General features: G+C 55.1%; 1 protein-coding gene across 17 annotated transcripts in view; it reads left to right on the top strand.

The window, feature by feature from the left end:
• Positions 1-15,621, top strand: part of WNK3 (WNK lysine deficient protein kinase 3) — a 58,229-nt gene that overhangs the window by 29,225 nt on the left and 13,383 nt on the right. For 14 of the 17 annotated variants that reach the window (XM_048833011.2, XM_048833006.2, XM_048833003.2 and 11 more), the window contains 9 exons: positions 918-1,006; positions 1,724-1,943; positions 3,606-3,888; positions 4,977-5,170; positions 6,335-6,466; positions 7,690-9,456; positions 10,791-10,855; positions 11,463-11,610; positions 12,754-12,870. In XM_048833011.2, coding sequence (XP_048688968.2) covers positions 918-1,006; positions 1,724-1,943; positions 3,606-3,888; positions 4,977-5,170; positions 6,335-6,466; positions 7,690-9,456; positions 10,791-10,855; positions 11,463-11,610; positions 12,754-12,870 — 3,015 coding nt within the window. The remainder of the gene's footprint in view (positions 1-917; positions 1,007-1,723; positions 1,944-3,605; positions 3,889-4,976; positions 5,171-6,334; positions 6,467-7,689; positions 9,457-10,790; positions 10,856-11,462; positions 11,611-12,753; positions 12,871-15,621) is intronic. The other 3 variants (XM_075122570.1, XM_075122565.1, XM_075122567.1) reach the window with 3 other exon arrangements.

Below are 15,621 nucleotides of genomic sequence, written 5' to 3'. Positions count from 1 at the left end.
AACCCCTGCTACTGGGCTCACAGGAGGACTAACTGGATGAAATTCGACAGCCTGCGCTGTACAGAAGGTCAGGCTAGATTATCTGATGGCCAGGGTGGGAGATGGGTCTATCGCAGTCCACAGGAGAGGTGATTTTACCTCTGTAAACAGCACTGGTGAGCCTGACACCGAACGATACATCCAGTTTCCGTGTCCCCGTTTTTAAAAAGGATGTTGAGAAATTGGAGAGGGTGCAGAAAACCATTGGAGGGCTGGAAGAAATGCCTCACAGTCAGAGAAGGAAAGAGGGCTTAGCTCCTCAAGAGGAAGAGCGGCAGGTGACTTGATTACCGTGTGTGAGCACCTTCCCGCGGAGAGAAGCCCGGATACGAAAGGTTTCTTTGAGCTAGAGGAGAACAAGACCCAAGGGGCTGTGAACTGAAGCCAGACATGTTTCAATTGCAAATGTTGCACATTTTACCAGTGAGGGCGGCTGACCACTGGAACAAACGGCCAAAAGAGTCGTTTACAAGAAAGTTCCGTTACAATGGTGCGACTGCTGCTGGGATCCTGTGTCCAAGTCTGGTGCCCACAGTTCAAGGACGATGTGGATAAATCGGGGAGGGCTCAGCGAAGAGCCACTAGAATGACGGAAGGGTTGGAAGTGGGATTCAAGGAGCTCAGTCTCTTTGGCTTAACCGAGAGAAGGGGCTGTGGAGACTCAGTCACACAAATACTAACTTAGGGAACAAAAGTTATGAATGGGCTCTTCAGTCTGGCAGAGAAAGGTCTAACATGATCCATGGGATCTATGAAACTTCGGTGTGCAGAGGCAGACCCTTTGGCAGTAGGTCATAGACACCCTGCTCCCAGCTAGCTGGCTCAAAGGAAGGGACTGGTGCCGCTCGGCACACCATAACAATTCCCTTCTCTTCCAGGGCATTAAACCCGCCAGTTTCAACAAGGTGACTGACCCGGAGGTGAAAGAGATCATTGAGGGGTGCATCCGGCAGAACAAATCTGAAAGGTGCGTCTCCCTGCGAGGCACCAGCTCAGAGATGCCCGTCGCAGGGCCGATGGGCTGGCCTTGGCTGCGGCCTCCGAGTCTGATTCAGGAAGTCCCCGGGACTCGAGCGCGCGCTACTGTGCTTTCCTGAGTCAGCAGCTGAGCAGCTGCCGTACTGCGTGTGGGGGGGCCATTGGGCTGTTTGAAGTAAAGTTAAAAAGGAAAAGCTGCGGGGTCTCCTGACCACAATGGCAGTGCTGTGTAGAGATGAATTAGGACATCTGGATTCTATTACCTGCACCTGGTGTGGGGGGTGCAGTGGTTAGAGCAAGCAGGGGAACTGGGGGGCTAGGACCCAGGATTCCTGGGTTCTCTCCACGGCTCTGGGAGGGCAGTGGGGTCTAGTGGGTTAGAGCAGGGGGGCTGGGAGCCAGGACGCCTGGATCCTATTCCTGGTTCTCCTGGTGATTTGCTCTGTGACCCTGAGGTAGATCACTCGAGCGCTCTGGCTCCAGTTCAAAGCATCTGAGGCCACAGTCAGACTCTCGCTCCCCCCACCCCCGTCCCGGTCGGCTGAGTGGTTCCTTGCTTTACCTGGGTACCGGGGCGGGGACAGACTGGGTGGCCCCAAAGAGGCTAGAAATTGTGTGGTTGCAGTGGTCACTGACCAGGATGTCAATGCCCTGTTGGCGATGGACCCCTAATCCACCCCCACCCCACCCCACCTCTCACCATCAGGTTGTCCATCAAAGACCTTTTGAACCATGCCTTCTTTGCGGAGGACACGGGGCTGCGGGTGGAGCTGGCGGAGGACGATGACGGGCTGAGCTCTTCTTTGGCCTTGAGGCTGTGGGTGGAAGACCCCAAGAAACTGAAGGGGAAGCACAAGGACAACGAAGCCATCGAGTTCAGTTTCAACCTGGAGTCGGATGTCCCCGAAGAAGTGGCGTGCGAGATGGTGAGCGCTTCGCACGGACACCTCCTACTTGCAGCTCCCTGTGCCACTGTCTCTCCTCCCTCCCTTTGTCTATGTGGGAGCTCGTCGGGGCAGGGGCTGTCTCTCACTGTTTGCACAGTGGGGCTGGAGGGGATCCAGGCGCTTTCTGAGTGCACGTTAATAACTAAGTAGGTCCGGAAGCGTTACCGTTGTTCGGCTCTGCTTGTATTTTCCATGCCGAAGTCGTGTCTCGCCCGCCCTTCCTGGGCGACTCCGGGAAGGATGGAGATCAAGCCGGGTTCGTGCCATCAGGGATGTGTCTGAAACCCGACTGGTTGAGAAGTGGGAACTGTTTTTTTTGTTTTTTTGTTTTTTTTAAATTCAAACTATTTGAAACTTTATTAACATTTCTCTCATGCTGACACTGGTGATCCTGCTGTCTCTGGCCATGTCTGCTGTGGCAAAGCACCCTGGGGATTGGCTTGGAACATTTGAGAGAAATGCTCTCACGAAGCCACAAGCTGTCGACACACTCACCCAGTGGCTGTCCGTGTGGAGTCCTGGTGGACCATGGGGGTCTGGCAGAGCCTCACTGGGGAGCAGCTTTGTCTCTAAGCCAGCTCAGGCTGGGGACATCTCCTAGGTCTTTGTCTCTCCAAGAGATGCAGAGTGTCAAAGGGCGGGGTATCTATATAACCGGGACTGGGGATTTGCTTTCATCACCCTCCTAGTGATTCCCAGTTCAGGAGGATCAGGAACACAAAGGTCCATAGACCACTTGTTGATATAATATCCTACAAATATCCCCTACCGCCCTGCACTGTGGGATCAATTCGGACATTTCCTCTCCTCCAAGGTCTTGCGTCTGTCACAGGTGTAACGTGATATGAATTTAAAGCCACTCAGGGCATGCCTACCCTGCAGTGAGCATCAAAGCTAGCTCAGGTGTGCGGCAATCACACTTTGCGACTGCAGCCAAGACATACGCTTTTAGTTAAACTGAAACAGGAGAATCCACACAGAAGGCTGTGCCGGCAACAGGCTGGGCTTTTTTTTTTTTAAGGTCAGTTGTGAAGAGGAAATAAGAGCGCTTTCCCCTAACCAATTGGATGAATGTGCGTCGACAAGGCCTCGTTAAAGATGGCGTTGCTGGCCCCAAATGTTCTGAAATTATAAATTAGGTGTCATCCCAAAATCGTGAGATGTGGCTTGAAAAATCTCTTTTGAAATGTGGGGTCTTGTTATTTGTTTTCTAGCTTTTGAGCCTTTAGAACGTCCCATTTGCAAGATTTTCTCCTCAGTCCCGAGGGCTAGAAAGTTTTTTGTTTTTTTTTTTTGGTAAAAAGAAAGGTGACATTCTCCCCAAATCACATGACTCCGGCAGCTGGGTCTTTATGAAGAAACATTGACGTGAAATCCTGGTTCCGTCAGGGGTCCGATATCATGAGAGTCAGCAATGCCTCTTGCCTGAGAACGGGGAGAGTGGTTGATCCACATCTCTGAGCCCTCCAAGGAGTTCTCCCGTAAAAGGGTGGAGAGCTAAAAGCTGCATGCTTTTGGTTAACAACCCGAGAGAGGCTTTCGTGGGGTATCCGGAGAGCGGGCACGATTCCTCGTCTTTCCAGGGTATCTGGAGAACAGGCGCGATTCCTCGTCTTTCCTATCTTGATCCCCTTTCTGCAGGTGAAATCCGGATTCTTCCACGAAAGCGACTCCAAAGCTGTGGCCAAGTCCATCCGGGACCGTGTGGCCCTGATCAAGAAGACCCGAGAGCGGCGGCAAGCCGGCTGCCTGGAGGAACAGAGGGAAGCCCAGTGCAAGGCAGCTGGTGGGGCCCTGCTGCCCCAGGGCGTCTCGCTGACTGGCCCGTCCCCGCCGGCGGGTGCCGAGTGGGAGGAGACGGAGGTGGACCAGCACGTCCGGCAGCAGCTGCTGCAGCAGACTCAGCACCAGTCTTCCTTGGCAGGTACATGGAGCGACAGGGGTGGCTAGTCAATTTCACCAGCCCCCTGACCCCTTTAGTCTCTTCGGGAGAGACCGAAACGTCACCCGCTCGCCTGCTATAGAAGGGAATTGATTCGCTGAGATGTGCCCCGATGATCCCATGTTGCAGAGGGACCACCACGTCCCTGCCTCCCCCATCCCACGTCTGGCCACCCCGAGCCTGGGAGCCAGACCTGCCAACCGGCAGCTGCAAAGAGCCCCATTCCCCTCAGTCCGGTGTCCCTCTCCAGCTGAGGCCCATCCCTGATGCTTCGGGGGAAGGTGAAAAAAACACCCTGAGAACACAGCTGCCTCCGGCTTTGAGCCATCGCAGGTCTTGCTGGGGTTGCGTTCACACTACCAGGGCGTGTTGGTGGAGCTCATCTTTAGGGGTAGCCCCAGCCTGAGGTAAAGGAGGGAGGGGCCTTGTGGTGATCTGTAGTCCCGGGGTGGGCTAACTCCCGGCCCAGACTCTGCCCTCACAACAGCGATAACGAAGCAGAAAGCAGAAAGGGTTTCTCCCCACCTCCTGAGGGTGGCGCGCTCTGTGCCCCCCATGCTATGACTTGGTCCCCACGCCACCACAGTCCCGCCCCCTCCTCGGGGTGGCAGGGAGATGTTTTGGAGGGGTGGGGATTGGGGCAGTTGGTGCCTCTTGGAGTTCCTGGAGACTGGTGATAATTGCCCTGGTTTTTCTGAGCAGCCATCGTTTACTGTCATTTTGACCTCGCTGAGCAGCCTTAGATGTGAGTCTATGGGCAGTGTGGCCTAGTGGGTAGCGCGCTACCCCGGGGGCCAAGAACAGCCGGCTTCTAGTCCCTGCCCAGTGATCCTGCCGGTCTCAGTGGCATGTTTTCCCTGCTCCGTAAAGTGCTTGGAGACGCGCTCTAGACAAGAACTTGGTGATGGTGGTGAGGAAGACATAGGTCTGGAGTGGGACCTAGTGAGTCTTTGGTTCCTGTGTCCTCCCCCACCCCGTTGCGTGTTAACTCAGCGTTTGCACCTGCTAGGAAAGGACACGCCTGTCAATGCTCTGAGTGACTGACAGGGCTTTCCTGCCTCCCCATACAGCCGAGAGCCTGTCGGAGAAGAGTGCTGGGTCAGTGATTCTATCGGATGCCTCCAGACAGCACAGCCTGCCCTACACGGAGCAGGTGATGGGCTGCCCTCCACAGGCCTCTATCCCCCCACCGGTGGAAGCCGGCCTTCAGGGACACCTCTACCCATCGCAGCCGGTGATGGGACACTATCAGCAGATTGCTGGGGTAAGGTGCCTCCTCGGATCACCAGCCGTCATCCTAGGGTCCATGACTGTACGGTACACCAAGGGCGTCCTTAGCCACGCGCAGCGTGTAAGGCCACAGAACGGTGTCTCCAGCGCCTGGATTGTCCCACGCCCCAAAAACCCTGACCTGGGGGAAATCCCCTCCCTACCCCAAATCTGCTGACTCTGAGCAAGGCCCACAGGCTAGGCTGTTAAAGGTACATCTCCCCAGCCCACTGCAGTGAATCCCAGAGCCAGGACTGACAGACTCGGGTTGGTGCTGCGGCATTACAAATTGCAGTGTAGACAGTCCCACTTGGGCTCTGTGACCCACTCGCTTTGCTGGGTTTCGGAGCATCTCAGCGCTCAGCACTGGCTCACTGGGACTCAGGCTCTGACCCACCCTTCTAGCAGGGTCCTAGGATCCGACTCCTGAGTCGTGAGGGGCCATGAGAAGGGATTGTAGGGGACAGGTTTGGGGGTGCCATGAAGATGGGGTGTTGGGGATTAGGGTTTGGGGGGTTCTGGGGAGTGGGTCAGAGTTGGAGGCGTTACAGGGGGTAGGGTTGCAGGTTACCCATTATCTTTGGTGCGAGGGACCCCCGGCGCGTTACTGAACCGCCTCCCATCAAGTTCAAAACCACGCTGTGGCCTGGGGGGGCAGGGCGTCTGGGACTCCTAGGGCATGTCTGCACCAAACCCAGGCTCTGAGATAGGGCTGAGCTCAAGCCCCGCTTCCGCCACACACAAATCAGTCTTTCTTGGGTCAGCGAATGCTCAGGGCCCGGGCCATAGGACCCTGCTAGTGGGGTGGGTCAGGCCCTGAGCCCGGCCATGACCCGCATCCAAGCCCTGTCCTTCGGCCGTGTGAACGCAGCTCAAGTCAGAAGGGCTGCATAGCGCATTAGCTCAGTTGCGAAACCCGGGCTTCCAAGGCAGTGTGGACGCGTGAGCAGGGGCTTGGCTGCACCAAGTCCACAAGCCGTGTCCTACAGATCCCGGCTTTGCGTACAGTGTAGATGTCCCCTAAAAGGGGAGCCAAGCATCTACAGAGACCCAGGTAGGAGGGTGCAGCAGATCCAAGTCGGGGAGAGCACAGGTGGGGTCCGGTGGTGCTTTGTCATTAACAAGCTTCTTTATTTGTCACTGTCGTTAATTAATTAAGCAGGTGCAGCAGCAGAACCTGGGCCACCTGCAGATCTTACCCCCAGCTCTACCCACCCCCAGCTTGGCTCCACCGGCAGCTCCCCAGCCCCAGGTGTCACCTGGCGCGGTCCCGCAGTTCACGCCGATAATGGTACGTCTGGTGTGTCCTGTGTGGTGCAGCTGACACACGAGGGGTGGCTGGTGCAGAGAAATCCTTGGCAGGTGGGGAAAGCACTGAACAGGGATGTGTGAACCCCAGGGTCAAGTCCTTCCTGGTTCAGGGACTTGGATCTAGGATCCCACATTCTAGGTGATTCCCTCGCCTCTGGGGTGGGGTTCTGTCTGGCCCCGAGGGACCTTCCCCACCAAAAGAGGATCCTTTCCCTTGGAAAGTTTGAGTTTCCCTGAATCTGGCAAAATTTGTGGGGAAATTCCTGACCGGCCCCAATTGTGGTTAAAAGTCATAAGAGGGACGGGCCGTCCCCAGTCGTCCCTGCTTCGACTTAGTACTTGCCTCCTCTACCACTTGGTGTTTTCATGGGCAGGGACCTCCTGTACAAGCACCAACCTGCTTCCACCCTGCTTAGCCAAAATCGGAGCCTCTGGGGCACTGGACCAAAAGCAACTTATTTTGGGGGAATATAATTGTCCCAAGGGCTGGACGCACATTGGAGGATCAGCGCAAGGGGATCCAAAGAGAGAGCCCCGTTACTATGAGGGATCTGAGGCATTTGAGCAGGGCTCTGCTGAATCCAATTTCCGGGCAGCCATTCCTTTCCCCAGGTTTCTGGCTGGGGGCCTGAGCCATTTGCTTTTGTAAACTGAAGATGTTGAGCCAGACAGTATCCCGCCCCTGCATCCCTTGATGTTGCCTGTCTTTCCCGGAGCGCCTTGCTCTCCTCATGATAGATAAGAACTAGCTAAGTTCCTGGAGGATAGGTCCATTAATGGCTACTAGCCAGGCTGGGCAGGGATGGTGTCCCTAGCCTCTGTTTGCCAGGAGCTGGGAATGGGTGACAGGGGATGGATCACTTGATATTACCTGTTCTGTTCATTCCCTCTGGGGCACCTGGCACTGGTCACTGTCGGAAGACAGGACACTGGGCTAGATGGACCGTCGGTCTGACCCAGTGTGGCCGCTCTTACGATGCTGTGCAGCAGGCTGCGTCCATGTCTCACCCCCAGAATGCATTGCTGCTGGAGATGCTCTGGGAATGCCCTCCTACTGCTCTATGGGGTATCCGCTCAGATTGTTTTTCCCAGAATGCATTAGTGCAGACGTGGACAGAGCCTAGGTTGTTTGGGGGGGGGGGTGGCTGGGCTGTGATTAGTTTGTTTCCGCACCTGTAAGCCCCGTGTTTTCTTTGCCACCAGCACCTCGAGTCACAACTGCCCTACGGGGCTGAGGGGCAGGTGCTGGAGCCATCAGTCATGGCGGTGTCCCAGGCCATCCTGACAGCTGCCTCTCCCCAGGCCATGCCGGCAGCCAGCGCGCAGCTGGACTCCACCACCAGGACCGGGAGTCAGATGGCCACCACCACTGCAGCTGAGGTCGACCCGGCTTCTGGCTTCCTGACCCTCGGTCACAGCCTGGCACCGCAGAACCAGCCCTCGGCCCAGTTTGTTGGCAACATGCAGGGGATGGCCCAGCTCCTGCCTGCTTCCTTGGCTGGGCAGCCTGGGGCGCCCATGCAGCAGCCGCAGCAGGTGGCATCGATGCAGCCGCTCCAGCAGGTTCCTGCCATGCAGCAGCCCCAGCAGGTGGTGTCCATGCAGCAACCGCAGCAAATTCCTCAGCAAACTGTACCCATGCAGCAGATTCCAGCCATGCAGCAACTGCAGCAAGTTGCATCGATGCAGCAGGTTCCTGCCATGCAGCAGTCCCAGCAGGTGATGTCCATGCAGCAGCCACAGCAAATTCCTCAACAGACTGCACCGATGCAGCAGATTCCTGCCATGCAGCAGCCGCAGCAGATTCCTGCCATGCAGCAGCCGCAGCAGATTCCTGCCATGCAGCAGCCGCAGCAGGCTGCATCAATGCAGCAACCCCAGCCGGTTGCGCCCATGCAGCAGCCCCAACAGGTTCCCGCCATGCAGCAGCCGCAGCAAATTCCTCAACAGACTGCGCCCATGCAGCAGTCACAGCAGGTTGCATCGATGCAGCAACCCCAGCCGGTTGCACCCATGCAGCAGCCCCAACAGGTTCCCGCCATGCAGCCGCCCCAGCAGTTTGCTGTGATGCAGCCAGACTCCTTACTGCAGCCTTCCCTGGCCCAGCCAGCGCAGCCCATGCAGTTGCAGCTGCCGGGTTACCCGCCCCCTCAGCAGCCGCAGTTTGTGCTGCACACAGGCACCCTAGAGCAGCCGCAGGGGCTGCTGGTGCAGGAGACAGACCAGCAGGTGGAATGCATGTGTCCTGTCCCGGCCCCAGAGCAGCTGGCTTACCCGCTGCAGGCCCCGCACCGGCTGCAGCCAGCATATCCCCTGCAGGGTCCTTACACTGACCAGCCCCCCTGCCCAGCCCAGCCGGCAGAGCCGGTGGTGTATGCGTACCCGGAGCTGCCGGGGTACCCGGTTCAGCCCCTCTACCCGGGGCAGCCTCCGTACCGGGTGGAGCAGGTGACGTTTCTGAGCCAGCTGGCAGATCCGCAGCAGCCAGCCTTTGTGCCGTCTCCTGGGGCGCTGAGCCAGGAGGCTAGCACAGAGCAGATGCCCGTGGCGCTCTCCCAGCAGGACAGCAGCGGCTTGGGGTACCCCCTGGCGCAAGGGCCGGGCGAAGGGCAACAGACAGCGCCGCCGGCGGTCCCGTTCCTCCCGCCGCAGCCCTCCACTTTTGCGCCTCCCGCGATGCAGCCGCTACCTCAGCAGGCTTCTCTCCAGCCACAGCCGCTCCTGGCCACGGTCCCCACCTTGCTCCAGCCCCTGTCGCCCAGGCCAGAGCAGCTGCAGCCGCCCTCCTCAGAACAAGCCTATGGAGTGCAGCAGGCAGCGATGCACGTCCCCGAGCAGCCAGCCTACGTCCTGTTAGCAGCAGAGTCGGGGGTGTACCAGAGTCCGGCAGCCAGCCCTCTGCTCACCGCCTCCCCACAGCCCGCCCTGAGCCCCCAGCTGCACCCACAGCATGGGCCGGGGCCCGAGCAGGTATGTGACCCGGCTTCAGACTGAAACAGCACCGGCCGGGCTGGGAACTGTGGGGGAGAGCCACAGAGAGCCCTTCCCTCGTGCTGGGTGATGGTAAGAAGTAACTTGGTCACAGTCTAGAAGTATCCATGCGAGGAACAAATATTTAATAATAGGCTCTTCAGTGTAGCAAAGAAAGCTCTAACATGGGGCAATGGCTGGCCTTTGAAACTAGACTAACTCAAATGAACAATAAGGCATACGATTTTAACGGTGAGCATAATTAACCGTTGGAGCAGTTTACCAAGGGTCGTGGTGGATTCTCCATCACTGGCCATTTTAAAGTTGAGACGGGAGGTTTGTAGAAGAGCTCTGCTGTAGGTCAGAAGGAAGGATTGTGGGGCAGGTCTCTGGCCTGGGTTATACAGGAGGTCAGACTGCATGAGCTCAGTGGTCTCTTCTGGCCTTGGGGTCTATGAACTCCCGGGCCAGCGTGAAGCAGCCAGGCTGAGAGCTTGCGAGCAGTCCCTGCAGAGTCCGACAGCTCGTTGACATGGGGAAATGCCATGGTAATTCCACCAGTGGAGTGACACCAGGGCAACGCTCTTATTTTGGAATCATGGAAGCCTTTTTTAAAGTTGAGATTTTGCCAGCCAGTTTCCTGCCCTGGACAAGCCCGAAGGTCTCTGATTGACCCCGAAAGCCTCCTCCCTGGTGGGTGACCCTTTCTGAGTTTCCGTCCAGTCTCCAGGTTTAGCCACTGTCCCGGAGAATGGTTCCTCATGGGGTCATGCTCTGAAAGTGGTGTCAGGTGTCCCTCCCGTGTTCAGCTCTGGGTCACTCTTTCACCCCTGCATGCTTCCTCCGCCTGGGAATAGCTGGCGATCCCGGCTACTTTTCCTAGCTCTGTTTGGAACGCGTTACAGCTCTCTTCCAAACCTCGCAGACTTGCCTCCCTCACAACGGCTGGGTTTGAAAACCCACCAAACTCTTCCCTAACCAGCAGTTTTCTGTAACCTGGTGGCTGCTTCTTGCTCCCAGAGGGAAATTCTAGCTTTGTAAGAGCCTGGCAAGTTCGTCTCATTCTCCCGCGCCCCGTCTGTGATCCTGCTCCTCTGCTCTGAAGCCAAATTCAGTCCCCTCCCAGTGTTCTAATTTCCAGCCTGAATTGATCCCTGATCCCGGTAGTCCTTGTGCCTGTCTTATGTTCTTCTGGTCTTTGTCCAGCTATGCGTCCCATTGCACTGTTCCGTGTCTCCTCAAACACTTCCTCTTGCAGTTGGTATAGCCCCATCTCCGCCGGTCCCTGGAGAAAGACTGAAATTCACTTGTTTCACAACTCTGTTTCCTGGCAGGTTTCCCAGCCTGCCACGGTGCCTGAGGCCCAAATAGCTGCTCCAAAGCCAGACTTGCTGCAAGGGTGAGTCTCCTTCCTCGTTAATCCGAGAGCATGGGGGTTGCAAGGGGGAAAGGAATTGAGCCCGGTGCTACATCCAATCTTTCTGCCCGTGTGCTGTGCGTATCTGGGGTGTGGCGGGAGTACATGTGAGCTGCAGTTCACAACCCCGTCAAGTGGCCGCATTGACAGTCGGCCGGCCATCCTGCCAGCTGGAGGACTGTTGGGTCGGTGTGTCCCAGAAACCTCCATAAAAGAATCCCCTTCAATTTATTTCTCCCAGCTCACCTCCCACCACAATGAGGGATATTATCGAGATAGACACACAGTCCTGTCCCTTTCCCGCTGCTTGTCTAATCCGTCTGAGGAGCCTGAGCCTTCCACAGCTGTGGCCACTGAAGTGATTCGATTTCCCCATCTCTCTTGGCCTGCGGAACTCATTGCCACAAGACTCCAGGAGAGGCCACGACAGGAAACAACAAATAAACAATCAAGTCTTTGGGCAGGGAACTAAATGCGTCAACCTGTATCTTCCCCTGGGGGAAGATTGACTGATCCAGTTTGCCGCAGCGAGCCCCGTTCTGAGAGCTCATCCATTCACGCTTTTCTTCTCTCCCTGCTCTGCTCCCAGGCTAAATCCCGAGCTGGCTGCTTTGAAGGAAAGCTCCAATGCACACGAGCCCATGAGCAGCAACGGCAAACAAGACCGAAGTAAACAGAGGCGGGCATCCTGCCCCCGGCCGGACAAAGGGACCAAATTCCAGCTCACTGTGCTGCAGGTTGGTAGTGGCAAGGGGGTAAAAGTCGGGCTCCGGGAGCATTCAACCTGTGACTCAGGACAGCTGACCTTTCACCGCAGGAAGGGATTAGAACCCAGCGGAGATCCGACATTCCTCAGTGATTTGTGCTCATGGGCTGCCTAGTTCCTCCAAGCTTCTCTGCGTGGAGAAATTGACCTGATCACAGTTTAGAAGTATCTAGGTGGGGAACAAATATTGGCCTCCTCCATCTAAATTCAGACCAGAAATAAGGTGCCAGGGGAGTGAACCGCTGGGACATCTCACCTAGAGGTGGGGGAGTCTTGCTCACGGGCGATTCGTATAATTCGAAATGGACTGTTTTCCTAAGGCTCTGCTCCAGTTCAGCCCGGGCCTGTGTTATCCAGGGGGTCGGACCAGATGATCACAACGCTCCCCTCTGGCCTTGGGATGTGTGAATCTGTCTTTTGAAAGCAGGTTCCTAAGTCACTTCGGTGCTTTTGAATTTTTAACTCCCCAGGTTTTGTCCTGAGTTTGCTATGGCTAAGGTTTTTTTGGGGAGTGGGGGGTGATTTGGGAGCTGGGAGGTCACTTTCCTCTGCAAGGGGGCAGGCGGGCTGGCTCACCTTCCTGAGATCACCCAGTCACAGCTCACCTTATCAATTCCCTGCCGTCGTTCGGGCCTTGGCCGTTCTCGTCCTCACAACAGTGTAGTCTCCCGAGGCCTGAAACGGGTCCGTCTGATTGATGCTGCTCTCACTGGGACTGGCCAGAGCGCCTTTATGCTGATGTGATGGTGCCCACGCTCAGGAGCCTGGCAGTGGAGTTAAAGCCGTATTGTGTTGCTTTACCCCACCTTGGCAGGGCCTGAACGTCACATGAGCCCGTCCTTCAAAGCCCCATCAGGCTTGCTCTCTCTCTTCCATGTCCGCCCTTGGAATCAGCCCTCTTGGACTTTCATGTGGCTGTCTTGGGGCCTGATCCACAGCCGCTGAAATCTACTAGGGGCTTGCTTTGGCTCAGGGGAGGGGATGAAGGCCTCCAGGTAGATCAGAGTCCCGAAGTCGGTCTTAAAAGCAGAATGTTCCTCCCCTTGCTCCCTGAGATTCCCCCCCTGGAATCGGGTCCCCTTGCAAAATGCTGGTGTTCTGCTTACGTCCCTAGGTGTCTGCGGCTGGGGATAATATGGTCGAGTGCCAGCTGGAGACCCACAACAACAAGATGGTCACCTTCAAGTTTGATGCTGATGGAGATGCGCCCGAGGATATTGCTGATTACATGGTGAGTTTCCCCAGCTGCCGCCCTGCTTGCTTGAACCCTCTCCTGGGGAGCAGCGACTCTGGAAAAGATTTGGAGCTCGTGGGGGAGAATCAGCTGAACACAAGCTGCTAGGGTGACGCCAGGGTCAAAAGGGATAATGCAGTCCTGGGCGGCATAAACAGAGGAATCTTGAATAGGAGCAGAGAGGTTCTTTCACCCCTGGATTTGGCCCTGGTGCAACCAATGCTGGAATACTGCATCCAGTTCTTGTGCCCACTGTGACAGGTTGGACCCCCCTTCTGGGATGCCACCTGATATATTGGGGTTTCACTGAGCCCGACCTTTCCACTAGCCTGGGCTCCCTCACCCTGTCCTGCTGTGCCAGGCCCTCAAGCCTCCTCTAGTGCACACACACAGGTTGGGACACGCCCAGCTGCAGAAAGACACAGACACTGAAATCAGCTCTACTTGGGAAGAATCAGTTAGGAAATTGCCCTGCACTTAAGTGCACCTCCCCTCTGGAGTGTACCCCCAAGATAATATTGTCTTGCACTGTATAGAAAGAGCTGGACAGCACTAGCTCATAAAAATTCGCCCTCTCCCTCAATGTGGAGAGAGATATGCACAGCTTCTCCCCCCCCCCATATGAATTGCACAAACTGGGTTTTGAAATAAACAAGAAATAAATTTATTAACTACTGGTATAGCAAACAGAACAAAGCAGATTACTGAGTAAATAAAACAAAACATGCAAGCTATGTTATTCCAAAGAAACAGGTTACAAAATGCAATTCCCTACCCTAAATGTTGATTTAGGCAGGATGCAGCGTTTCTGTAGCTCAGAGTTCCAGTTATTTCCCTTTACAGACTAGACTCCTGTCTTAGTCTGGACTCAGCCCCTGCCTTTCCTTCAGCTTAGTTCCTTTTTCTCTTCAGGTACTTTCCACAATCATTCCTCTGGGCAGGAAGGCAGTGAGGGGAGAGTGCCGATGGCTTTACCTCCCAGCCTTCGATAGAATTTTGCACCAGGCGGGTACCTTTTGTTTCCGAGGTGTGACCTCCCCCTCCTTTTAGTGGAAAATCACTAGAAGTTTAAGATGGTGTTTAGTACCAGGTGACAGGACCACATGACCTAGGACTGTCACAGCAACAGAGATTAGTATCTTCAAAGTCTTATTGTTTCTTCCTAATGGCCCATCTAGGCCGGTTGTCTGGTGGATGTCTCCCAAGTACACACACCCTAACCTTAGATACAGAAATGATACAGGCATACAAATTGGATAATCACCTTCAAATCAGATAATCAGACAAACCTTTCCAATGATACCTTACATGAGTCATCCTGCATAAAATACATCTTAGTTATGCCTGATTCATATTACAAGCATATTTCTATAAAGAATGTGGAGTGTCACACCCACACTTCAAGGAGAATGTGGATAATCGGGGAGGGGGCGGGGGTCAGAGATGAGCCATGAGAAGGATCCAGGGGTTAGAAAACCTGCCTTAGAGTGAGAGACTCCAGCTGCTCCATTTGTTTAGCTTTAGAGAAGGTGAAGAGGTGACTTGATCCCGGTCTATATGGCTCCACCTGGGGAACAAATATTTAATAGCAGAGAAAGCTCTGAGACAGTCCAATGGCAGGAGGCTGCAGCTAGACACATTCAGACTGGAAATAACAGTGCGAGAAATTAACCATTGAAACAACTGACCACCGGCTGTGGCGGATTCGCCATCCCTGACAATCTTCCAGTCAAGATGGGATGTTTGCCTTAAAGATCTGGTCTGGTTCAAGCAGGAATGATCTCGGGGCAGTTCTTGAGCCTGTGCTGTGCAGGAGGTCAGACTGGATAGTCGCAATGGTCCCTTCCAGCCAGGGAAACAACGAATTTTCCTTCCACGCAGACAGCCGTACCCTTTGGACTTCCTTTTTGAACGTCTTCCCACCATCCTGGGCAGCTCAGATGCTGCGCTGCGGTGGGAGATTGGTCTAGTGCATTGTGTCGCCGTGCCCGTGAGCTTTGAGGTTCTCACCTGGGCTCTGTGTCATACCTGGGCTGATCTTCCAAGGTGGACAGTATGTGATCTTGGGAGAGGGTGATGAGGGCCACACCCTAGGGCTAGTTCCCAGAGCCACCTTAGCCTTTGATAAGCCATATAGGGCTTGGTTTTGCTACATCTTGCTGATTGTTTTGGTCCGTTCCAAAAAAAGCGGGTCAGGCTGAATCTGAAGATTACGAAAAATGTCAGCGAATCGACAACATCAGTTGGGGGCGTTAAAGGGCTAGATTTACAAAATTGGGGTGTGTGTGGGGGTAGTCGTTGGACTCTGGATTCTAGACAGTCTCCCTTGGTGCTTTGCCTCACTGTTGGGCTCTGTGCATTCTGGGACTTTTCTTGCTGTGCGTTGTGGGTCCCTGGAGTTCTGAGAGTTGGGAGTCAAACCTACAAATTTGCACGATTCCTCACCTGCCACTTCAGGGCTGTTCTCTTTTTTGGTGAGCCAGCACTTTTTCAAACCGCTGTCAGCCAGCATTGCTCCCAATATGAGCTGTTCCTCTCTTTCCTAATATGCTTGGACCAGCAGCGAAATTGGTCAGTTCCCACCTCTCTGAGCAATTGGCTCAGGCTCTCTGCAGACACAGGCAAGCATTGTTGTGTCAGGCAGACTCTGGGCACATTACTGAAGATTCCTTTGCAGCAGTGCGAGCTAGGGAGACTGCCTTTTGTAATAAGTGAAAGCTGAAAATCTGCTGAACAATTCAGGTACTT

The sequence above is a fragment of the Caretta caretta genome, chromosome 23 (assembly GCF_965140235.1).
Source record: "Caretta caretta isolate rCarCar2 chromosome 23, rCarCar1.hap1, whole genome shotgun sequence".
NCBI lineage: Eukaryota > Metazoa > Chordata > Testudines > Cheloniidae > Caretta > Caretta caretta.
This window is presented reverse-complemented; position numbering and strand designations above follow the sequence as displayed.